This window comes from Cibotium barometz, chromosome 27 (genome assembly GCF_041138505.1).
Source record: "Cibotium barometz isolate CiBa-2024 chromosome 27, ASM4113850v1, whole genome shotgun sequence".
Taxonomy (NCBI): Eukaryota; Viridiplantae; Streptophyta; class Polypodiopsida; order Cyatheales; family Cibotiaceae; genus Cibotium; species Cibotium barometz.
The window spans coordinates 33,357,722-33,383,038 of NC_141072.1; the positions used below are offsets into that span (position 1 = coordinate 33,357,722).

Here is a 25,317-nt window from a genome sequence, read left to right on the forward strand (position 1 = left end):
TTGGCACATGATAACAAAGACAACATGCCTCATTAGGACTTACATTTGAATTCCCACCTGTAAACAAAGACAACATATCAAATACATCCCGTGAGCTCACACCTGTCTCTTTGGTACATGATAACAAAGGCTGCACAACATCTTCCACAAAAGCAACATCTCAACTAATCAAGATACGCTTTGACTGCGGATGATACAATCTATAACCCTTGCTCTCAGCACTGTAACCAACAAAAATTCATTTGACAGCCTTATCATTCAATTTTCTACGTTGTTGCATAGGCACTAAAGCATAGGCCAAGCAACCAAAGACACGCAAGTGACTAATAGAAGGCTTCCTGCCATGCCAATCTTCGTATGGAGTAACAGACTGCAAGGCCTTAGTGGGACACCTGTTGAGTACATATGCAGCACACATGACAGCCTAAAGCTAAAACGCATGTGGCAAAGCTTGGCTCTTGACCATACATCGTGCCATCTCCATAAGTGACCTGTTTTTCCTCTCAGCAACATCATTTTGCTGAGGGGTATACGGCACTGCACATTGGTGTTTTATCCCACGACTAGCCAGAAATGCATCAAACTCTTTCGACATGTACTCCCCCCCTCGATCAGAACGGAGGGTACCCACAGTACAATTGGATAGATTTTCAACCATAAGCAAAAATTGTTTTGAAGCACAAAAACACTTCGGACTTTGCTTTCAATATAGTGGATATACCCATGCATGCCTTGAGTAATCATCAATGAGAGTCACGAAGTACAAGTGTTTACCAAATGATGGAGTTTGCATAGGCCCACATACATCACTATGTACAAGTTGCAATTTGTCGAGTGGCCCACACAGAACCATCCTTTGGAAACGCAGAACGCTGCATTTTGCCCAAAATACAGCCTTCACAAACATGTTTTAATGGTGCCTCAAGAGGGGGCAATGAAGCAACCATATCAAATTTCCGCAAATGCAGCAAACTAGCAAAGTTCAGATGACCAAAACGAGCGTGCCATAGTTTTGCAACTGAAACTGCCTTTTCATCAAAAACTACATTTACTGAATCTTCCACACACTTGTCATAAGAATTGAGCCTATACGGCCCACGAAACAAGGTGCCAGATGCAATAATCGTATCACTAGAAGTCAAATCATGAATAGTACATCTGTCATCCACAAATTTGACTACAAGTCCAAGTTTAGCAAGTGCAGAGACAGACAATAGATTCTTCTTTATCCTTGGCACATACAAAGCATCTAAAAGTGTGAAAGCGCTGCCATTTGTAGCAGTAAGCATAATTTTACCAATGCCCTTCACTGGGTAAGAAGCATTATTGGCACATGTGACAGTATTCCCATTAGGGACAGCCTCAAGACAAGTGAACATATCATGATGCGAGGTAATGTGCTTTGTAGCACCACTGTCAAAATACCATACATCAGAGTCAACAGAAACTGCCAAACATGCATCATGTACAGTTGGGTCATACTGGCAATACACGCTAAACGCCCATTCTGTATCCTGCACAACATTTGCAGAATCTGCATTTGTAGAAGCATCCGCTATTGTGGCTGCATTTGACTCTTTCTTCTTTGCCTCTTTAGCCTTTAGCTTAGGGCAATTCTTAATGACATGATCAGTTGCCTTACAATAGTTGCACCTGATCTTTTTCTTGCCTTTATCAAGAGTCTTCTCAGACCTATATTGTTGCTACCTGTGGAAGGAGAAGAAGTTGCAGACCTACTAATAGGAGAAGAAATAGTGGAAGGGGCTGCCTTACAACTTCTTCTCTGCTGGGCAGCAACAAATGTCTGATCAACTGCACGCTGCCTAGCCCTATTTTGCCTAGACTGCGCTTCTTGTAAGAGCTTGTTGACTAAAGTATCATACTTGACAACATTAGGTCTGTCCTCAGTAACAAGTCTCCACGTGGAAGCAAAAGTCTGATATGACTTAGGTAAAGCATCAAGAACAGTCTGCACAAGAGAATGATCAAGAATAATCTCACCTGCAGAAATCAGTTGTTCCTTGAGATCTTTAATCTCAGCAAGAAAGACATTCATGTCATCATCTTCCTACATAATCTTCGATTCTAGCTCTTTATGCAGGTAAGAGATTTTTTGTTATATGTACATTATGTGTGCTATGTTATATACACATTATGTGTGCATATACTAGGAGGCTAACCCACATTAGGCTTGTGAACATGGGAGCATGGAAACAAGCTCTAGTGGAGCATAGGAACAAGCTCTAGTGGAGCATGGGTTAGGACTAACCTTAAGGGTTAAGATTAGGGTCAGGCATCCAAGGGTTACACATGAGAAATGGAAAGTCAAGAGTCACTTGAGGGCCCTCCTATATAATAGGGGCATGGGGCACACTCAAGGGAGCTTGGGGAGCTTAGGGGGCTTGGAGGCTTGGGCTATGGTCTCTTGTGTAGAGGTCCATATCTACTCATCTACCATTTCACACTTTAGCTACATGCTATTGGATTGGAGTTATACCTCTTGATGGTATGGGACATCAAGGTAGAGGTATGATGTATTTCATTTATTATTCATGTGTGCATCCCTTGGGCTCGGGGGGTGGTTAGGTGGTTGAGTTTATGCCTGATTTATGCATGTTTATGCATAACAATTATCTAGAGAGATCTTAGGGTTTTAACAGTGGTATCAGAGCAATCTCTAGTTAATTGTTGTTGATTTTTTAAAGTAAATTTTAATATTTACTAATAAAATGTTATTTTGTTGATTTGTGTTGATGAATTGCACGTGGATCATCGATATGGTGATTGAAACGTGTGTTACTACAATTCAATAGACGAATCGACGTTGCGGGGGAATTTCGTGAGTTAATGCTATTTTTTCCTATTTTTTATGGTTAAAATCAAGCATTAATGGAATTTTTTATAAAAATACCATAAAGTTTATGGTGGATATTTTTTATAGAATGGATTCCCTGAGTTTCTAGAATTTTTAGAAATTTTTTCTAAATTTTTAGGACTTTTTTGAGCATTTTTATGATTAAAAATATATTTTTATACATTTTTATGGGTTTTTTTCGCAGGAATGCGATCAAATTTTTGTCAATTTTCTACTGAAATTCAGTAGGGGATAGCGTGTTGATGCATGAGATGCTCTCCCGTGTGCGTGGGACTCTCTCCGCCTCTCAAATCAGATTTTTCCTTCTTTTTTCAGTGAGAAATTCTCTTAAAAGGTTTTTTTAAACATTAATCATAATTAATATTAATTATGATTAAGATGTTTAATTAAAAAGTTAATCAATTGATTAAATTAATCTCTGATTAATAGAGAGGGGAGGAGAAAGAGAATGGAAGGGAGAAGAAGGAGAGGAAAGAGGGGAGAAGAAGGACAGGAGGCTTTTTTTTAAAACTCCCTCCCTCTCTCCTTCGATGCGCGCAGACACCCACCCGGGGGGGGGGACTGCACTGCAGCCGGACGAAAAAAATCGCCCCCCCTTAGAAAAAATCAAAACCATGCAAAAGCTTAATTAAGTTTTTTTTATTTTTTTATTTTATTTTAAAAAAAGTTTTTTTATATTAAAAAAAGTTTTTTGATAATATTTCAGAAAAAAGCCTGAAAAATATTGAAAAATATGGGATTTGAGGGAAAAAATCTCTAAAAATTTTCTGAAAATTTCTTCTTGAAATTTTTTGGCTTTTCATCTTCCGGAAAATCTTTGGCTTTCCGTTTTCCCGAAACCTTTTGGCTTTCCGAATTCCGGAAAAACTTTTGACCTTCCGTATTTCGGAAACCTTTGACCTTTCACATTTCGATTTTTTTTTGTCTTTTCATTTTCCCAAAACTTTTGGCTTTCCGTATTCTAGGAAAATCGTTGGAATTCTGAAATTTTTTGACCATTTGTATTCTAAATGCGTTCGAGGTAATTTAAAAATTTCAAAAAATTCCTAAAAATTAGTGGAAAATTAAACAAGGGTTATTTTAAATTTCGGGAAAATGTGGGGTTGGTGTTTGGCATGTGGTGTGTCCATTCGGGTGCCCGTAACCATTCAAATTTCTTTAAAAGTACATTTTTTTACCCAAAAAATTAGAAAAATCCATTAAAATTGTAAATTTTCATTGGATTTGAGAATTGTCGGGCAAAATTGGAAATTTCGTGAACGATGGGATTCTCAGGAAGAATTAGGAATATTTTGAAATTATTTTTAGAAATCCTAAAAATTGGTATTTTTTAAAATATCAATGGTATTTTGGCAAATTAAATTGCTAATTTTTTTTTGGAAAAATATAGGTTTGGAATGCCATAAGATAGGTTTGGTGGAATTCAACATTATTATATTTTGAGGCCCTAGAAAATTAGGGAAAATTAAAAAAAAAATCATGATAATTTTTTTTCTCGAGAATTTAATATTTTCGAGGGTTATTTAATGTTGAAGTACGTTTTCTCGTGCTGACATTAGATAGATGCGGGTTATTCGCATATTATTAATACGATTATATCTCGTATTAATGGATATTTATGTTTGGATTATTTCTAAACGATGTATTCATGATTTTTTACCATTTTTTAGTCATTCTTTTTGGACATGTTCCTTAATTTCTTTTGATGGCTATAATTTACGTTCAAAGTGTGTTTCACCTTTGACACTTTTCCATGATAATTTATTTTGCACTTATTTAAGTGTGGTTTGTGCCTAATTTCTTAAGCCTCTATCATGGGTTAGGATATCGGTTTGTTTTGGTGGATTTTTATTGGATGTTTTCCAAGTTTTATATGGACTCATCAGGTTTTGCCTAGATCACTTATGTCTAGGGTTTTCTTATTGAGTGCTACACACATGTGTTTCACTTTCTTACTTTGGAGTTTTATTTGAACAACACAACATTCATATACTCCGGATTAATGAGTTGGCCACCAATTTTAATGCTTCTTTTGGCATGATTTATGTCCATTAGATGGTATGCATTGATTTTTTTGATCAACTATGGTTTTTATGGATTTAAGGAGCTTCTATGCTTTTATCCATGGTTTTATAAGGATCTTTTGATCTTTTGGATAACTTCATGTGCCTTGAAGGTAGCATTTGCCTTCGTTTTTTCCACATAATTTTGGAGTATATTTCTTATACTCTTGTATATATTCCAACTCGGATACTTAGTTGCTTATATATCTAGGTGAGTTATTTTTCTACCCTAACTTTTTTTGTGTTTTGGGTAGTTATCATTAGAAAGGCGCCAATAATTTAATTTCTTTTCTAAATGATATACTCAGAAGGAGTTATTCCTTGATGTAGTCTCAAGTATATAGAGACAGGTTTAGTATGTGAAAGTCTGGATAAGGCCATCTTATTCCTTTTATACAGGATTTTATTCATATTTTTCTAGACGGCATACTAGAGAGTTTAAATTGTTAAGGTATGTATGGGTGGTATCATGGTGGTATGGGACGCTAGTGATCCCTCACGTATATTATCTTATGGGATAATTTGGGCTCAAGATTGTTGCTTTGCTTACATCACTTAGCATGTTGACCTCAACATTCAAAGATAATCTTATTTTCTAAATTCACTAGAAGGCATTCTTTAGATAAACTTCTTTTATCTATAGCCTGCATGTTTTGATGAGGGAAATCTCGTCGGCATTTTCACTTGTTGAAATCTCTTTCTTTAGAGTTCAAACGAGCTTATCTTGTTGTGTTCGGATAAGGAAATTTGGATTCTTCCTTTGTTGGCATTTCTTTCTCTAGTTCCGTACTTAAGGTGATTTACACAACCAACCTGATAGGTTTACGGATGGACATATGTAACTCATTGAGACGTTGATGATTCTCTATGTTGATATGGGTAACTTGAGACGTCGATTATTCCATATGCAGATGTGGATATGTCGAGGCGCCGATGAATCCCTGGTTTCTGCTGTTATAATGCCATGTTTTCTTACTTTATTCCGAATGGTTTACAACGAGGAAGTTACTTTGAATGTGAATTGCTCTGATCATCCGCAGTAGTCTGATGGGCAAATAGAGTGAATCAGATTATAGTGTATATGCTTCATGCATATGTCTCTAGAAAATCATCATATTGGAAAAAATATCTTCCAATGATGGAATTTGCCTATAACAGTTCTAAATTTATGGCTATTATTTTTTAGTCCGTGCATACTTATGTATGGGTATCAACCCAGGGCACCTATTGATGTCGGTCTTAAGGACATCGAGCTTGATGCATCGAGGGATTTCTTGCGAGATATGTAGGAAATGCTGACCGAAGCTTGGAATTCTATCAGGAGTGCTCATGATAGGGCATGGTTTTATACTGATAGGGGACGCTCATCTCGATCTTTTGAACCAGGAGCGTTGGTTTATTTTAATGTTCCTAAAGATTTTCACACTTTAGCTACATGCTATTGGATTGGAGTTATACCTCTTGATGGTATGGGACATCAAGGTAGAGGTATAATGTATTTCATTTATTATTCATGTGTGCATCCCTTGGGCTCGGGGATGGTTGGGTGGTTGAGTTTATGCCTGATTTATGCATGTTTATGCATAACAATTATCTAGATAGATCTTAGGGTTTTAACATTTTTGCCTCGTTACCTGCATATACAAACCAGCTAGAATATCCCAAGCCTGTTTTGTTGTTTTAGCTGAACGAATATGTGGAGTGATGTTACGTTTGATACAAAGTACAATCAAGGCATGAGCCTGCGCATCTTTACCATCCCAACGAGCATGTTCAGCAGTGGGTAAAATAGAAGCAACAATAGAGCAGCTAGAACCTGCAACATCCTCAACAGATCCTACATCCACAGAACCTGGACGTACATCCATACCCTGCACAATGTTCCACACTCCTTTTGCAACCAAAACATGCTGCATCATGTATGCCCAAAGTGGGTAGTTGCTGTCTCCATCCACTTTGTCATCAACAGACCATACGAAATACATCATTGCTGTTATCAGCCATGGCTAAAACTGATGCAAAAGCTACCTGTAATGAAGCAGAGACTGAATAGAAAACAACTCGTGCTATGTAGCACGGTTCACAATAGAATACGTATGCTTGTTTTGCAAAAAAATTACACTGTCGAAATTTCTGCACAAAATGACGAACACATGTACAGAACTTGTAATGCAAAAACGGAGCCCGAAACGACCTCAGATGCAATTTCTGAGAACGCGGAGCGCAATGGGCTTATTTGCAGAGTATAGGGACCTGCAACAAGTGCTCGTGAAAGCTCACCTCAATTGGAGAACGTGAGTTGGAGGGTGCTAGCGACGTAGCCTTGGGAGCTGATGCCTGCTCTGATACCAATTGTTGGAATTAGGGTTGCAGGAAAGCACACAAAGCTTGGAGAAGAAGAAGCAAGAATACACACAACACACAGTGTATTAGATTGTGTCAATGTACAAAGATTAGTTAGTCCTAGAATAATGGGCGTATATACAAGCCGGGGGAAAAAACCTCCTAAAGAGGAAAAAGATGCCCCGGCGGTCCTAAGTGTGTTCACACACATCACTTCCTATATATATGGCAACATCATGAATCTTTATTAAAAACTTTTTTGTTATAATGACCACAAACTCCACAAAGCATTGGTAAAGATGGTCAATTCTATAATCTTTCAAACTAGCAAAAAATAAATTCAAAGGTCAATGTTACAAATTTTTATTTATTTTTTGTGAGGAAGTGATTATTAGTGAATGTTACAATGTTTTGAACTAGCCAGATATAGAATTAGGGCTTACTTTAGCATAAAATTACTCTAAATATATATAGTTTCATACATCATTAGTGAAAAGTTCAAATTCCATGCTCGAGCACCCATAACTAAAAAGGCTAACCTTTTTAAGAACGTGTGAAATCCTCTAAAAACCTAAACTACAACCAAGTTCTATTCTTTACTACATGAAAGATTTTATAGCAAAGTTGAGAAATGCTCTTTACATAATTTTTTTAAAGTGGTAAATATATGATTCACAAAGGACTAAAGGTCATGGTGTAGGTGCTTTCAAACACGACCTTAGCACCACCAAAATCCCACAAAAGTACAAAACTAAGACTCGGAATGTCACAAGTTGTTGGTATGCTTAACTATGCCAATCTTGAAGTTTCTTCTATATAAGAGGTGCTCAGAGAGAGAGAGAGAGAGAGAGAGAGAGAGAGAGAGAGAGAGAGAGAGAGAGAGAGTCTTGTTTAAATAACAAGCATGTTTCATAAGAGTGAAATGCAAAGGTATTGCAAATAATGTTTAAAATAAAAAATCATGATGAGAAAGTGCACATAAATATCCTATCAAAAAAGTGATAGTAAAAAGAATATAGAGGTAGCATGTCGATGCCTTTTCCAAGGTGTAATGGTATGTTGGAAGGCTTTCCAGGCTGGATTATAGGTGGAATATTGAGTTGTGTGAGATGGAATGTGTTGTAAGAGACAATAATGAATCATTCTTATGCATGTAGCAAATCGTCAACTATAGAAAGATGGGACACATAATAACATATGCTAGAACACCTCATGTATGGCTAAGGTAGGTCGAGCCTTAGGCATAAAATATCGATTTTTTAATGTACACCTATATCTCTTGTAATAACACTCAAATGATCTTTCTATGTACACATGCATTGTAAAAGAATGCATTCGGGTGACTATTTGTGAACATGAAGATTTGGAATTTATTTATATCTTTAATTATATAATGCCCTTTTTCTTACATGAGGCCTCAAAGATTCTCCTTTGGTTGTGTGTATCTATATACTTTGGAAGCTCTACGTTACTATAGCGCACTTTGTCAACGTCAATGCATGCACATTTCACACTACATTACAAGAAATAAGCTATTCATCCTTCTGGAAGGAACACACCTTACTACATATGACAAAGCCATTGTACACATCTACACATGATAAAGCCATGTTGTGCTTTGGTAGTAAAGCATCACTTTAAGTTCTATATGCATATCATGACTTTTAATATACTTTTTTTTAAAATCTTTTGGAAACCAAGGAAGCTAATCTTATACACTCAGAATACTGTAGGTATAATACCAGTTGGCTTTTAGAATGCATATGGTCTTGATAGAAAACCTAGGAATTTTCCTTTGAAAGAAAGTTTGAAGTCAAAGAGTTTCTATAAAAGATCTCAATACTTTGATCTTAGTCAGCACAAGACTTGTTTTCACCATGCTAGATAGCATATTTTGAAGTATTAAAATTTAAGGGGAGTACTATCATTCAACCCAAAATGCTTTGTTTTACCATAGAACAACATGGGAGGAAAATGTTAAGTCTTAAGGCAAGGCATAGGTCTTCGTTATGGATACCAAGTTGACATGCACACATTTTAAGAGGGATTGCCTTGACACACATAAGACATTACAAGGCAACATTGCCCAACCATTGATATTTCTTGTGTGGTTATGAATTTTAACATCACTATCTATTTCACGAATTTATAGCCATGTCTAATTTTCCACCCTTTGTTGGCTTGGTAAGGATTAAACTTTCGCCTTTGTGTCGTAGATTTAGGATCTCTTATCTCGCTAGGCCTTCCTAAACAATGAAGCATCAATAATTTCCAATGTCCATCACATGGTAGTGTACAAGGTCCAAATAGTTTTTGAATGTTGGGTGTATAATCTTTCAAATGGAACCTTGTGCAACCTACATGGCATGTGGAGAATCATTAGAAGGATGATGTAGTCTGGAATGCTCCCACCAAGTGAAGAATAAGTAGAAAAAGCTTTTAGAAGGCATCCCCACTATTCCAATGGAGCTATTCCCAGATACCTCACTAGTGGTGGCTGTCTAGTGGCCTGGTGCGATGGCATGGTGTGAACAATGGCCAACATTCGAATAGATTGAGCAAATGTGTGGCCTTGATTCAGGGTGAAGGAAGGAAAATGTGCTCATTCCCCCCCCCCGTGTGAACAACACTAATGCTGAAACAACTTGAACACACATCAATTGGTGGATTGAAAAAATGTTATTAGGAATATTTATCTTCTCAAAGAGGACTTGTAAGCAGTTCTAAATTCCAAGTTAGGCTTCTTGGTGTAAAAAGCCCAAATCCTCTCTATTTTGTGGATGTTATTAGGAATATTTATCTTCTCAAAGAGGACTTGTAATAAGCAGTTCTGAATTCCAAGTTAGGCTTCTTGGTGTCAAATCCTCTCTATTTTGTGGATGCATTTTTCTTTTCATGAGTTAATATAAAAGTTAGAAAGAAAGGAAAAACGTTACCTTTTCATTAGGCTTAGCCATGATTTATTAAGGGAGTTTTATATGTATGTATTCCTTTGTGATTGATAGATGGACCTTTGGATGGAAGGTATGGGAAAGTAACTTTTTTTTTGGGGTCCCATATTCAGACTACTGGAGATATCATATTGATTAGTGCCCCTTGAGGGGCACTAATTAATTAATAGTATTGAGGTTAAACCTTAATAGTACTAAGGCTGCCCCGTTTCTCTCTCTACGCTACCTCACACCCTCCCTCCCTCTCTCCGCATTTCTGTCTACTTTGCCCCATACTCTTCCTTTAGCCCCACACCCTCCCTCGCTCTCTGCACATAGCCCCACGCCTTCCCTCACTCCCCCCCCCACACCCCATGGCCCCTCTATTCTCTCTCTCCTCGTTCGTGCAAGTTGTCTAGAAGACTGAGAAGAACAAAAGAAGAAGAAAATAAAATCTGCGCGAATCCTCTAGAAGCGACCTTTTTGTCTAAGGTCCTATCAAATTTTTTTAAATCTTTTATCATCACTATTCTAATTTGTAACTAATTAATTAATAGCAAACCAGCATTTTGGTACTATATTATTGAGAAGGTTATTTTAGTGACTGAATTGACAGATTGTTCTAAGCAATCCTTTTTAAAAAAAATTGGGGGAAAAGAAATGTGTTCAAGAGGCCCAGGTGGCAAGCAGAAAAGTTGCCGTTAGAATTCAACGTCAACGAGACCACATACTGTATACGTACGTACTACGTAAAGTTTTTGAATTATCATGTACTATCTAGAGTGGTTAAATTAAAATCGAATCAATCCATGGGCGGGAGAAGAGGGTGTGTAAATGCCGCCCAGCCTGGGGAAGTTGGGCGCTGTTTACACAGCGATGGGGCCCGGGCACCCCACGAGGACGCATGTGCAAACTGTCAAGAATAGACGGCAGAGATGCGGTGCGAAAGCCACCGGCCAAGGACGGTGCAGATCTATCGTCTACCCTCTCCCCGTTTCCTAGTATATATTATTTTAATAATAATAATATATATATATATTTAAATAAAAAGTTTAGCAACTAAACACATCCCATCCTAATTAAATTGCCGGATTTTAAATAATATTATCATTGTTCGCCTTGTGCTTGCCCTGCTGGATTGTGGGGCAATCACCTGAGCTGGATTCAGGTGCCAAGAAAATAAAAAAACATCGACAATTATGATTCATTTTGCCCAGAATTCAAATAGTAAATTCAATGCTTGGAAGAAAATTCAAACGGTAAATGAAGAAAATTATTATTATTCTTTTGACGGAAATTAAGACTTCCTACAACCTTGGCTGCTTTTTTTAAAATCTACACATCGCAATCTCTGATTCGTTTAGAAATAAAACTGCTAAAATCTCAGACAGCGAAATTAAATAATTTCAAGACTCGAAGTTTGAATTGGTTTTTTCGATCATAGTTTAAGCCTGACTTTTAATTATAATTTATCATGATCAATTATAATTTATTATTATTTAGCGAGACATGCTGGGAATAATATTCGGGGACGCTATAGTTTACGAACGTTGGTTTCTCCATTCAATGCCTTTATCTAGCTGTCAAGCCCAGTCACACATGCATTTCTATCACAGCAGTGGAGTTTTCGCCATAGCCGGCGTAGTTGGAGCTTACACTACGTGGTGGCTTATCAATTTGAGACAGAGCAGGCAGAGTAGGCTGTGTAGTTGATCGTTGCCACCCCGGGCCCCGCTTCCCTCTTTGGACCCTTATTTTTGCTCTCCTCTCTTTCTCTCATCTCGTGCCGCTCGTACCCACGTTCACCCCTGCTCCCACACCTCTCTTTCTCTCTCACACACACGCATACACACACAGCACAGCAAAGCACAACAGCTCACACCAGCGTTGCTGCCGCTTTGAGAGCAGTGAAGTGATAACTAGTCCCCTTGCTACAATCCAATTCCCCCCTCCCATACATCAACAATCAATAGATTTTAATCGTTGCCCCCCCCCCCTCTCAGACCTCTGTGTTTTTGACAAAAAGCCTGCTATCGGTGTTAGCCTTGAGTGCAGTAGGTTTTGACAGCGCAATCAGAAGAGAAAAAGAGTGTGTGATCATCCAACCTCCCCCAGCTATAACTAGCTTGCTTTTGATTTGATTGAAAGCTAGCAGAAATCAGCACCTATCTTCTCCGTCATCTTTCCCTTCTTACTAGCTAGTCATCATGGGTGTAGAAACTCAGAAGGATGTTGCTCCTGTGCTTGCTGCTGAAGAAGCCCCCCCTGCTGCCGAGGTTCCCAAGAAGGAGATAGTAGTTACCAGTGCAGAAGATCCCGCTGAGAAGATCTTAGAGCAGGCTGCAGAAGCGGACCAAGAGGAGAAGATTGCAGAGGCCGTGGAGAGTGCTGAGGAGAAAGCAGAGGAGAAGACTGTGGTGGAAGACAGAGAGACTAGCCCCCCTCCTCCTGCGTCTGAAGGAGCAGCAGTGCCCTTCATTGAAGAGAGCTACTGTGTGAAGGACATCAAGGACTCTGAGAAGAAAGCTCTGCAGGAGTTGAAGGCTAAGATAGAAGAGGCGATCAAGAGCAACACGTTCTTGGCTCCTCCGAATCCGCCCGAAGTGGCCTCTAAAGAGGTTGAGGTGGAGGAGAACCCTCCTGCGCTAGAAGCAGAGGAGGCTTTAGCTGTTATTGCTGAAGAAGCTCCCGTTGCGGTAGAACCTCCTGGTGTTCTAGATGCACCGGTAGTGGCTGAGGTAGCATCTGTGGTTGAGGAAGAAGATCGTCCTCCTGCGGTGATAGTAACTCCTGCACCAGCGGCAGATGAGGAGGTTGTGAAAGAGGCTTCTGGGAAGGAAGAGGAAGCATCAACAGAAGAAGTTGTGAAAGAAGAGACAACAGCCCCTCCTGCTGTAGAAGGAGAGACTGCTGAAATGACTTCCAGAGACATCTCCGTTGAGGAAGATGACTCTCCTTCTCTTGAAGATCTGGCCCTGTGGGGGGTTCCTCTTTTGCACTCTAAGGGCGATGAGAGGACAGATGTTATCCTGCTCAAGTTCCTGCGCGCAAGGGACTTCAAGGTGAACGATGCGTTGAGCATGCTCAAAGACACAGTAGTGTGGAGGAAAGAGTTCGAAGCAGACAACCTGCTCGAAGAAGAGATCGCCACAGAGTTTGATTCTGTGGCCTACATGCATGGGTTGGACAAGGAAGGTCACCCAGTGTGCTACAACTATTATGGTGTTTTCCAGGACAAGGAACTTTACCAGAAAACCTTTGGGGACGAAGCTCAGTTCAAGAAATTTCTTCGTTGGAGGATCCAGGTGCTGGAGAAGGGCATGCAGAAGCTTGATTTCAACCCTAGCGGTGTCCACTCCATGGTGCAGATCATAGACCTCAAGGACTCTCCTGGCTTTGTCAAGCGTAGAAACATCACTAAGAAGGCCCTCACCCTGTTGCAAGACAATTACCCCGAGCTGGTGGCTAAGCAGGTAAGCGTTAATGTCCTTTCCTATTCTACCATCTCGTACTTGTTTAAGCTTAATCTGGCTCTTAATACATCAATTTTCATATCTAAGGATTCATTTTGCTCTCTTAATCTCCCAGCGTAATTCCGATTTTTTTTTTCCTTTGCATGCTTAGATTTTTATCAACGTGCCTTGGTATTTCGGAGCTCTGTACTCCCTTCATGGCAAGATTGCAACCCCTAGGTCCAAGAGCAAGGTCGTTGTGTCCAGACCAGAAAAGGTCACCGAGACTCTATTCAAGTAAGATCGAAAAATTCCAATGATCAATAAAAGAGCTGTTAATCCTGTCGAGAAATTTTGTCGTGCGTTTTGGATTATGTTATTCGTCAGCTTACTTGTAATCAATCTAGATCAGAAGGTTCTTGAGCACTTCTTGTTGCAGGTACATCTCCCCAGAGAACGTTCCTGTACGTTACGGTGGATTGAGCAGGCCCAATGACACGGAGTTTGAAGGTGTAGAGGTCCCAGTGAAGGAGGTGACAGTGAAAGCCGGTGAGAAGCAAACGATCGAGCTGTTTGTGGAAGAGGTACATGACTCTTAATTCCGTTATTTGTTAAGAGTTAGTTAAACCACACTTAAGTGAAATCATGGTTTCTGATTCTTTACAGCAATGTTTGCGATCCCTTCATGATTGTGAGCTTCTTGTAGTGATTAATGGTTTAATGCTTATTATTGGTTTGATTAGTAGTCTAAGACCGTGTGCAGCAGAAAGTGTTCATCCTTGTTGGGTATGCTTTGTTTTGGTTGCAGTCTTGCAGCACAGTGGTGTGGGATGTGTCTGTAGCAGGGTGGGAGGTTGTGTATGGGGAAGAGTTTGTGCCCAGTGGAGAAGGAGCCTACACGGTGATCATTCAGAAGTCCAAGAAGGTGACAGCCGCAGAGGAGCCGATGAGGAATTCATTCAAGGCAACAGAGCCTGGCAAGGTGGTTCTCACAATAGAAAACACCAGCAGAAGGAAGAGGCTAGCAGTGTACAGGCACATCATCAAGAAGGATACCCCAACAGAGTGCTGAATTGGATTCAAGCCCCCCACCCACCTTCCTTTCCTTTTTTTTTTGGTTGTCCAATTTTTCTATTTTTGATTCCTCATTTATTAAATAAATTTCTCCTCAACCTCTCTCCTGTGGGATTTTATGAGATGGTTTTGCTTTCCTCTTCACAATGATGGGCCTTGTACATCTCCTACTCCCCTCCTTACAGCCTTACCAGCACTGCACCCTCTTTCAGGAGAGGTTGGTGTGATTGCTCTTTACCTTATACATGCCATGTGGGTGGGTGTCCTTTTTATTATTTATTATTATTCTCTTTTGACAATCGCATGGCTATATAGATACTGTTCTATGTTGCACCCTTGGGCCTGGTTAGTTTATCTATTTATTTAAGTTTCGAGGAGTGGTTGAGGCTTTTTGGTGTTATTCCTAACCAGCAAATTTATATTGACAACTCATTGATGTTTTTATTATTATAACATTAATGTTTTTATTATTATAACATTAATGTTTAATGTCTTAACTGAAAGGTGACGATGGCACGCGTGATTGAACAAAATGTGATAAATGAATGATGCTTTTTTTTTCCCAACGGTAACCCACCATCATCTATTATTTCCTGTGCGGCAATTATTTCAAAATTGCAAAGGTCAAAAAAACCTTTCCTTTGCAATTATTTCAAAATTGCAAAGGTCAAAAAAACCTTTCCATCCTCATGACTTCGTGCAAGGCTCGCACTCTCGCACGCGCACGCGCACGCTACCACCATTGTCCCCTTCCGGGTTGCTGGCGGAGCAGAGCTACGTGTAATGTGACCGGACAGGAAACAGAGTGGAGAGAAAACTTGTGGGCACGAAAAGCGACAGGTTGAGGGCACGAGTGTCCGAAAGTTTTTTCCCTGCCTTGAGTTAAAGATCCAGAAGTTAGTAATAAAACTGGTGAACCGATTCAGCTTCAAGGTCATGAGTCATCCCGCAAAATCAATATATAGGCCTATACTGCAAATCAATGTAGGCCTATCCTGCATGACACAGAAAAACAAAAGAGAGAAGAGAGGAGCTGCCCTCCACGCAGAACGCAGATTACACCATAAGGATAGAAAACTCTGGCTGCCCTCCAATGGCATATGCTGTTCATCCCCAGAGGGCTAGCTGTTCATGCCCGGGTGCCTAGTGCCTAGTGAAAGGTTGGAGGCCTGATGGTACTTTGGCTCCCCTCCAATGGCCTTTGTAGCAACCATCAAAAAGGGCTAATGGCCTTTGTAGCAACCATCAAAAAGGGCTGGTCAGATCTATCACTTGCATAGCACTTTGTTTTCTATTTAAAATCTTCAGACGTAGCAAGTTTTTGACAGCTTTTCTAGGTCATATAAGCTTTGTTTTTTTATATCCTAAATCAAATCTTACCACTCATCGGCACTCAGTCTAGTGGTAGTGTTTTGAGGGCCATTTCTAGGGCTCTTGGTGGATGGATATAGATAGAGAAGATGTAGATAGAGAAACTTTTAGAAAGTTGGGGAGAGAGTTGGCCAATTTGAGAGTCATGGAAAGTAAGAGAGAGAGACACGGAGTGCTAGAGAAAGATAGAGTTAAAGAGAAAGGGAGATTGAGAATGTTAGAGAGTTGGAGTGAGTGAGAGAAAGGTATAGAGAAATGAGTTAGAGAGAGTTAGGAGAGGTAAAGAGTTAGAGAATGGTAGAGAGTTGGCAAGTTTGAGAAAAACAGAGTTAGAGTAGAGAGATTGACAATTAAAGAAAAAGACTTGGAAAGAGAGGGAGAGCGTCTTAGATAGTGTGAGAGTTAGAGAGAGAATGCTAGAGAGTTGGCAAGTTCAAGAGATAGAGAGAGATTAACAATTAAAGAAAAAGAATTGGAGAGAGAGAGAAAGAGAGAGAGAGAGTGTTAGTTAGTGTGAGTTAGAGAGAGAATGCTAGAGAGTTGGCAAGTTCAAGAGATAGAGTAAGAGAGATTTAGAGAGTTAAAGAGAATTAGAACGAGTGTGTTAGAGAGATAAAAAAGTTAGAGAGAGAATACTAGAGAGTTGGCAAGAAAAAGACTTGGAAAGAGAGGGAGAGCGTGTTAGATAGTGTAAGAGTTAGAGAGAGAATGCTAGAGAGTTGGCAAGTTCAAGAGATAGAGTAAGAGAGATTTAGAGAGTTAAAGAGAATTAGAACGAGAGTGTGTTAGAGAGATAAAAAAGGTTAGAGAGAGAATACTAGAGTTGGCAAGTGAGAGGGTTAAAGAGAGAATTAGAAAGAGATTGAGAATTAGAGACAGAGTGAGTAATAGAGAGTTGGATAATTCAAGAGAGGTAGAGAATAAGAGAGAGGGACAAAGAGTTAGAGAGTGAATTTAAGAGCGTTAGAGAGTGAGTTTAGGAGAGTTAGAGAGATATAAAGAGAGAGTGAGTGTTAGAGAGAGTTAGCCAATTCGGGAGAGAGAGAGAGAGTTGAGAGAAATAAAGAGTGAGTTTAGAGAATTAGAGAGTTAGAGAGAGTCAGGGAGAAAGAGAGTTGGCAAGTGAGAGGGTTAAAGAGAATTAGAAAGAGATTGAGAATTAGAGACAGAGTGAGTAATAGAGAGTTGGATAATTCAAGAGAAGTAGAGAATAAGAGAGAGGGACAAAGAGTTAGAGAGTGAATTTAAGAGCGTTAGAGAGTGAGTTTAGGAGAGTTAGAGAGATATAAAGAGAGAGTGAGTTTAGGAGAGTTAGAGAGATATAAAGAGAGAGTGAGTGTTAGAGAGAGTTAGCCAATTCGGGAGAGGTAGAGAATAAGGGAAAAAGAGAGTTGAGAGAAATAAAGAGTGAGTTTAGAGAATTAGAGAGTTAGAGAGAGTCAGGGAGAAAGAGAGTTGAGAGAAATAGAGAGTAGAGTTGAGAGAAATAGAGAGTGAGTTTAGAGTATTAGAGAGTTAGAGAGAGTCAGAGAGATTTTAGGAGAGAGTGAGTTTAGGAGAGTTAGAGAGATATAAAGAGAGAGTGAGTGTTAGAGAGAGTTAGCCAATTCGGGAGAGGTAGAGAATAAGGGAAAAAGAGAGTTGAGAGAAATAAAGAGTGAGTTTAGAGAATTAGAGAGTTAGAGAGAGTCAGGGAGAAAGAGAGTTGAGAGAAATAGAGAGTAGAGTTGAGAGAAATAGAGAGTGAGTTTAGAGTATTAGAGAGTTAGAGAGAGTCAGAGAGATTTTAGGAGAGACATCGAGAGAGTTAGAGAAAATTGGCCAATGCGATCTCCTACTCAAACCCACTCTTCCCAAGGAGAAGAAACTGTTTGATCCCAATCCAATTTTGGAGAAAGAGGAGATGAAGCAAGCCCAAGAGCTTATGAGGAAGTTGTAGGTTGAACTAGTAGAGCCAATACTTGAGCAAGTGATCGAGTATGAAGCATTGACCTTGCTTGAGCCGATCCCTAACCCCATCCTAGAGAGCTAATCATACAACCAATTAGGAAACCTCAGTGCTAGCCAAAGGCCTTGACCAAGACCGTAACCATTGCCATGAAAAGAGCCAATTTTGGAGCCTCTATCTTTGGAACCAATTTGACCAAATTACGGATTGCTTGATGCAATGAAGAAGAATTGGGAGGTGAAAGTGTGCCTTCTTCATTGCTTGATGCAATGAAGAAGAATTGGGAGGTGAAAGTGTGCCTTCCATGTGGTCACCACAATATTTTTATTTGAAGTGATAGTTGACGACTTCATTTTGACCCCATTAGAGATACCACATCCTAAGGAAGGATCAATGCACATTCTCTCCACTTTAGTAGCACCTCCGAGTGAGTATAAGTTAAGTGAACGTAAAGAATATCGCATGAGGGACATAGCAGGCCTCATTGCCTTGTTATCCTTGGAAGTTCGAGTCTCGATAAGTTCTCTTTTATAAGAAAATTCTCAACTTTTGAGAATTTATCCGACTAGATGAATGGGAATTTAAGAGCCCACACAACTGAACCTGAACCTGAAGAAGAGGAGGATGAGCGGTGCCATGATAAGCGCTCTCCTTCCATACCCAAGATGGAAGGACAACCAAAAGTTCCCATAAACAAGTTGGGACACTTGTTTATGGGGCTCTCCTTCCATACAAGACGGAAGGACAACCAAAAGTGCCCATAAATAAGTTGGGACACTACTTCGAAGTGATGAATTGAATATGCCATCTTACTTATTATTTATGAAGGAACAACGGTCTCTCCACAATCTTGGATGGTGGTATTGATGTTGGTATTATCACTAAGGATTGCTTGAAGGCCTAGGAAAGCCCACCACTCATAGGCACAAGCCTCCTGGTCAAGTTTGCTAATGGGAACACAATCAAACCTTTGAGCATCCTTTAGGATGCACAGATTAAGACCTTTGGGCTAAGTTTCCACCACACATTTGTGGTTTAGATTTTTAGAGAAGAGGGTCATACACCATGATCCTTGAAAGGCCTTATATGAGAGATACACGACCCTTACATTAGAGATGCACGACTAGTTTCACGATTGGGAAACCGATCACTTTTATATATGTAAAAGGTAACTAGTCCTTGAAAATATATTTGAAAATAGGGAAGACTCATCCCATGTGATGAGGCGTTTTCGCCAATGAATCAGATAAAATTGCTTGTATAGCTTTAGTCAATATTTACAAAATCTCACATCACATCTATTGACATTTGTAGAGCTTGTAGCAAGATACTGGATAGTGAAGATGAGAACCAAGAATATAAGTCTCTCTTAGAGCCTACCATCTTCGAGGATTAGATTCATACAAAATCTCACATCACATCTATTGACATTTGTAGAGCTTGTAGCAAGATACTGGATAGTGAAGATGAGAACCACGAATATAAGTCTCTCTTAGAGCCTACCATCTTTGAGGATTAGATTCACATTCTTAAAACCATGGACATTCTTCCATAAAAGCTTGGGGTAAGCTTCATATGATTGGATGGTGCCGAAACCACATCCCTATTTGTGCTTGATGCATTTGAGATAGAACCAACAGTTGAACGAGCTCGTCGCCTTGAGTTAGAGTTCTCCCGAAAAGACCACCTAGCTACATGGCCTCCCTTGCTTGACACTAGGGCTAGCCATAACATGTTGTCTTGGGAGAGATGGACATCATTAGACCACCCACCCCTCACGCCATCTGTAGTAACTATTACTGTGTTGTTAAATAATTCCCAATCTATGATCGTCAGTTATTTTGAAACATAGTTTTACATTGGATCAAACTTGCATCATGCAAATTTTATATGACCCCATAGTAGGTACATTGAAAGCGAGCATCATCCTTAGGAGGAGATGGATCGTGGCTATGGATTGCATTGTCAGCTCTAGCAAGGAAGAATTGCGACGCGTGAGCTCCCCTTCGGAATGGTTACAAGGATAAAGGCACCCAAGCCTCGTTCTCTAGTTACGAAAGCCACCACCTCTCAAGTAACCCCTAACAACATTTCTCTTGCCTCACCACACCCCCTCAAACCAGTATCGAGATACAAAACCCCATAGATGATGAAGACGAAGACCACTCCCCAAACATTAGCCTTGGAGTAACCCTTCAAGAAGGTCACCAAAAAAGAATGGGTACACAAGAGTACCCTGGCTAGCTAGGGAAAGTATGATGCCCATGTAAGGACTTGACAACTGTGAGTGGAGATGCAATGGTGTTCTTGTTAAAATTACAGCAATGTGATGAGCTATGGTAAATCAAATGCTAGAATCAACATCATTAACAAAGTGATTAGATAATAATTAAGATGTAATTAGTGAGTGATTAACTAATAGCTTAATGTAGGCATGGATAATCAAAAACTAGCAAATTCTCATTAGGCCAATGCCTCAATTTATAGTGTTTACATCCAAGCATCAAATCCCACGAATTTCTCCTTGATTCACTCCACCTCTTTTGCTTGATTCTCTCCACCTCTCCCAGAATATCTCCACACTTTTGTTCCCGCACACACCCTATTCACTTGTATATTTCAACACCTCCCCTCAAGTGAATACTCCCAGCACACCTGGACCCTATACCAAGTTTCTATCTTACTTGATAGTTCGTGACGACCAATGTCTAGCACACCTCCCCTCAAGTTAACTTAGCACACCTGGACCTAATACCAAGTTTCTCTCTTACTTGTTGATAGCCCGCGACCAGTGCCTCAAGTCCCTAAACTCATAGTCCTTGACACACTCTCTCTCTATGTGTCCAAGGCTACTACAAGTGCCCGTGACCTTGACTAAAGTGCTCACACATACATCTACCAAGTGGCCTACATCATCGGTGGCTCAGAGGTGGTTTTACTTTGTTGGGGCAGGTTACATTGGGTTGTGGGGTCTCTCTCTCTCTCTCTCTCTCTCTCTCTCTCTCAGAGATTTTCACATGGCTGCTCACTCTTTGGAGCCTCACATCTTCTCTTGTCTTCAGTCTTCTTGTCGTGGGGGCAGCTTCTCTCCACGCGTCCATGTCTTCCTTTTCTTTCAGTCTTCTTGTGGCAGCTTCTCTTCACGCGTCCATGTCTTCCTTCAGTTTTTCTTCTTGGTGTGGATCTTCCTCCTGGAAAGAGATGTTCTTCTTCTTTCATGGATGGGGCCATGAGCTTGTCCGTCAGTTCTTCTTGCTCCATGTGAGCAACATGTTTAAATTTTTTGTTGACAGTTCTTTTGGACTTTTGATGTTTATCTTGTGTCCTTATGCAATGCAAACCCAAATCTATGCGGGAGGCCTCTTGCCTTATTCTGGACAAGGGTAGTGTCTGATCCCATTTTTACACTGATGTAATGTGTCCAATACATAATGCATATAGCATTCATTCTCCAAATGCAACTCTGGCTGTGAATAATCTTGAATTTGAGTGTGATTTACAGGCATTAACCAAGGGTTAAATGCAAAATGATGATTACCACAAATTTATCAGCATAATTTTACCACCTAAAAATTACATTAAATCAAGGGTAACCAATTTGTACGGAATGGTTGGAGTATCAAACCATCTCCGAATTGTAATATGAAGTTATAGGGATTTGTATCAGATAGCTAAAAGTTAATTTGAACCTTCAATTGCACCAAAATATAGTGATTAGCAAATTAATCCTTTGTTTTGTGTGCAGAAAGCAGAGTATACGGGGAGCCCAGATCTGAGGCCTTAGAGTTCAAATGAGCTCAAATCCTTTCAAGGCCATCAATAGCAATTAGTCTAGTAGAGGATTAAGCCAAGAAACACAAGATTTGACCAAACATTGAATGCTTAATCTCTGTTTTACCAAAGTCACCTGCAAATTTGATGAAGAGCTTGGATCTCACTGTAGACTTGATCAAATCACATTTTGACTTCACCAGCTTGTAGAGTATGCTTGAAAACCCCTAGAGCTATGAGGAATTAGACCAAGTTGATTTCATGAAAAGTAGAAATCATTGATTTTCTCCAAAAAAATGCGCCTGCAAATCGTGCTACCACCGCCGCCGGCATTTTGTGCTAAGATTCTTCAATTCCTTTGGGCTGTGTGTAGGCCCTTGAGTCTAGTATGAGTACCTAAAAAGGCTTGGGCAATGGTTATGTGTAAAGGGAGAGAGAGCTCCTCCATTGGCTGGGGGTGCAGAGGTTAGTTGAAAAAGAGGGAAAAATATTAATTAGCTACTAATCCTAATTAGCAAACTGATTAGCAAGATAATGGGCTTACAAATTGATGGATTCTAGGCTTGGCTTTGATACCATGTTAAAATTACAGTAATGTGATGAGCTATGGTGGATCAAATACTAGAATCAACATCATTAACAAAGTGATTAGATGATAATTAAGATGTAATTAGTGAGTGATTAACTAATAGCTTAATGTAGGCATGGATAATCAAAAACTAGCAAATTCTCATTAGGCCAATGCCTCAATTTATAGTGTTTACATCCAAGCATCAAATCCCACTGATTTCTCCTTGATTCACTCCACCTCTTTTGCTTGATTCTCTCCACCTCTCCCAAAATATCTCCACACTTCCTAAATCTTCTCATGCTACCCTTTATTCTCTCCTAGTAGATTCTTCTCACCTTTTTACAGGTTCTCTCACATTTACAGATTCTCTTTTATAGCCTCTAGCCAAGGGCTTGTTCCTGCACACACCCTATTCACTTGTATATTTCAACAGTTCTACCCAAACCCCGAGCCTTATCACCATGATCTAAGATGTCATGATTAGAGATATGACATCGATGAGGTCAGATTAGGATCTTAGAAGTGGTATTAACAAAAATGATTCAAGAGATTGGATCGTAGAAAGTCTAATCTTGTCAGGGTAGTGCGGTCACATGATCGGGTCACCTAGATCGCCTATGTTGATCACATGTGTACCATAGTCTCACACCAAATGCCTAGAGAGAGAAATGCCTCACACCTAGAGAGAGAATCACCTCATGCATAGAGAGATAATTGCCTCATGCCTAGGGAGAGAATCACCTCACGCTTGGAGAGAGAGAACCCTAACTTTACGCCTGGAGAGAAAAAGGAAAAAAAGAGAAGAGGTTTGAATCGACGATCTCACAAGTTTTGAATTGACGATCTCAAAAGTTCGATCGCTCGATTATTGTCCTAAAGTGGGATCGTCCATGATCCAATGAGTGACGATTAAGGATGTTGAATAGTTTGGAAAGTGGGATCGTCTAGAAGTCGAATCGCCATGATCCAAGAACTGACGATTAAGGATGTTGAATCATCTATAAAGTGGGATCATCCAGAAGTTAGATCACCAAGATCCAAAAATTGATGATTAAGGATGTTGAATTGTCTGGAAAGTGGGATCACCCAGAAGTTGGATCATCAAATGATCCAAGATTTGAGAATCAAAGATGAGAGATCAGTGAGGTCGAACTGTGATTTGAGAAAAAGAATCGGCAAGATCAAAAGAGGTTGGATCGTTTAGAAAGTCGAATCGTGAGAGAAGTGCGATCACACGATCAGGTTTCTTGGATCGTGATTTATGATGACATGGCATCTTGATTGCTTGCATGGGTCGCTTCACACGTGTAGAACATAAAAACTCCCTATGCCTCCACATGCATCTGTGGCCTCCTAGTAGGGAGCCAGGGACCAGGGCCTAGCTCTTCTTCCCGCCCTTTTGCTCCTCTCTCATAGTGCACATAGTCGCTACTATGGGCTGCCTCTTCTTCTCATGGCACACCTAGTTGTGGCCGTCGTGACCTTTGTAGGAATTTTTCATCGCGATGGAGAGGCGATTGGTGCTTGAAGGTTGATAGTGTGTGTGGGGATCACCAGATCTACCCTCTACATGGTCACTATTGGCTCCTTTCATCCCACTCTAGATATCACAAGTCTCCAACTTAAGATGCTAGACCCACAATTTCCAATCCCCTTGTCAATGAATAAAACCTTTGAGTAATGGAGTTACTTCAAATCTATCCATTTATATGAGCAATAGTTATTCCTCCAATTATAAACTTTCATCCACCCATGATTTCCTTTGGGGCTTTTACGATGTAACTTGAGGAGGTCTAACTTAAGATGCTAAATGCAACTTTAAGAGTGGGGTCAATCACTTTTACTGAAATAATAGAAGTGTTCTAGATACCAACTTGATTGTCTAGGATGTGATTTGAAACCCAAAACTGAGGAAAGTTCCTACTTCTTTACCCTATCAGATCTCTTCACAAGTCTAGTCCCCAATTTATTTACTTGGCATAAGACAAGATCAAGGTTAAAAACTTGACCTAGTATTCAGTCATAACCAAACTAGCATTAACAACTCTTTAATAGAGATTATTGAGAAATAAGTACTCTCCAAACTCTTCAATCAACACCTTAAAGTCAATGCTGCATACTTTGAGCAAATGTTTCTTGAGACTCCTTTTGCATCTCGTAATTCATAGCCTCTCAATAGACATTGACCAAGCACATCACTTGGATTATTTATTACCTTTAGATGGAGGCTTATGGGTCCTTAAGATAAAACTACAATTTAAGGATATTACGAACCTTTTTCTCAACTCTTCTTTACGAATAGAAGGCATCAAGGATGCCAACATTCAACATCTTCCTTTTTTGAAGGGGAAAAAGGTCTTGTCTTAACACTGAAGGTAATACCTAACGTAGCCAAGTGTCACTTTTTGTTTGGGGAAAAAGACTCTTTTACCTTATTTTGAATCCTCTCTTTATACAAGGTTGTTCCTTATCCTTTCTCTATTCATAATGTTCTATATTCGCGAGCTAGATTTAACCAATAACCTTTTTATAGGTGAACTTTACTTGTCTTCGAAATGGGTTAAACTAATCCATATAGGGCATGCTTATCAAGGAGGGCACCTAATCAATTTCACTTAAGCATAGGTGATGCCTAACTATCAATGCTTGAACAATCAACGAGAACTTTCCCATTTTTGAGCATTACATATGCAATCCAACATCACAAAAGGAAAGATTTCATAAGCAGGAGGAAATACTATTAAGATTAGATACATTTAATTTCAAGAATTGAATTAACATCAAACTTGAACTGATGACTATAGGATGAAGCAACTTAATATTTGTCAAAAGATTGACCAATGGAATCATTCTTGGGTTAAAATTCCTCTCTAAGCATGAGACTAGATGAACTTCATGGTTCCATGTAATTAGATTTAG

The 25,317-nt window shown here is 39.6% G+C and overlaps 1 protein-coding gene across 1 annotated transcript; it reads left to right on the plus strand.

The window, feature by feature from the left end:
* Positions 1-11,776: 11,776 nt before the first annotated feature.
* LOC147623311 (patellin-6-like) lies at positions 11,777-15,036 on the plus strand. Its single transcript, XM_086821425.1, has 4 exons — positions 11,777-13,684; positions 13,836-13,960; positions 14,103-14,247; positions 14,472-15,036. The coding sequence occupies exons 1-4, from the start codon at positions 12,419-12,421 to the stop codon at positions 14,733-14,735; spliced, it is 1,800 nt and encodes a 599-aa protein (XP_086677551.1). The 5' UTR covers positions 11,777-12,418; the 3' UTR covers positions 14,736-15,036.
* Positions 15,037-25,317: the final 10,281 nt, after the last annotated feature.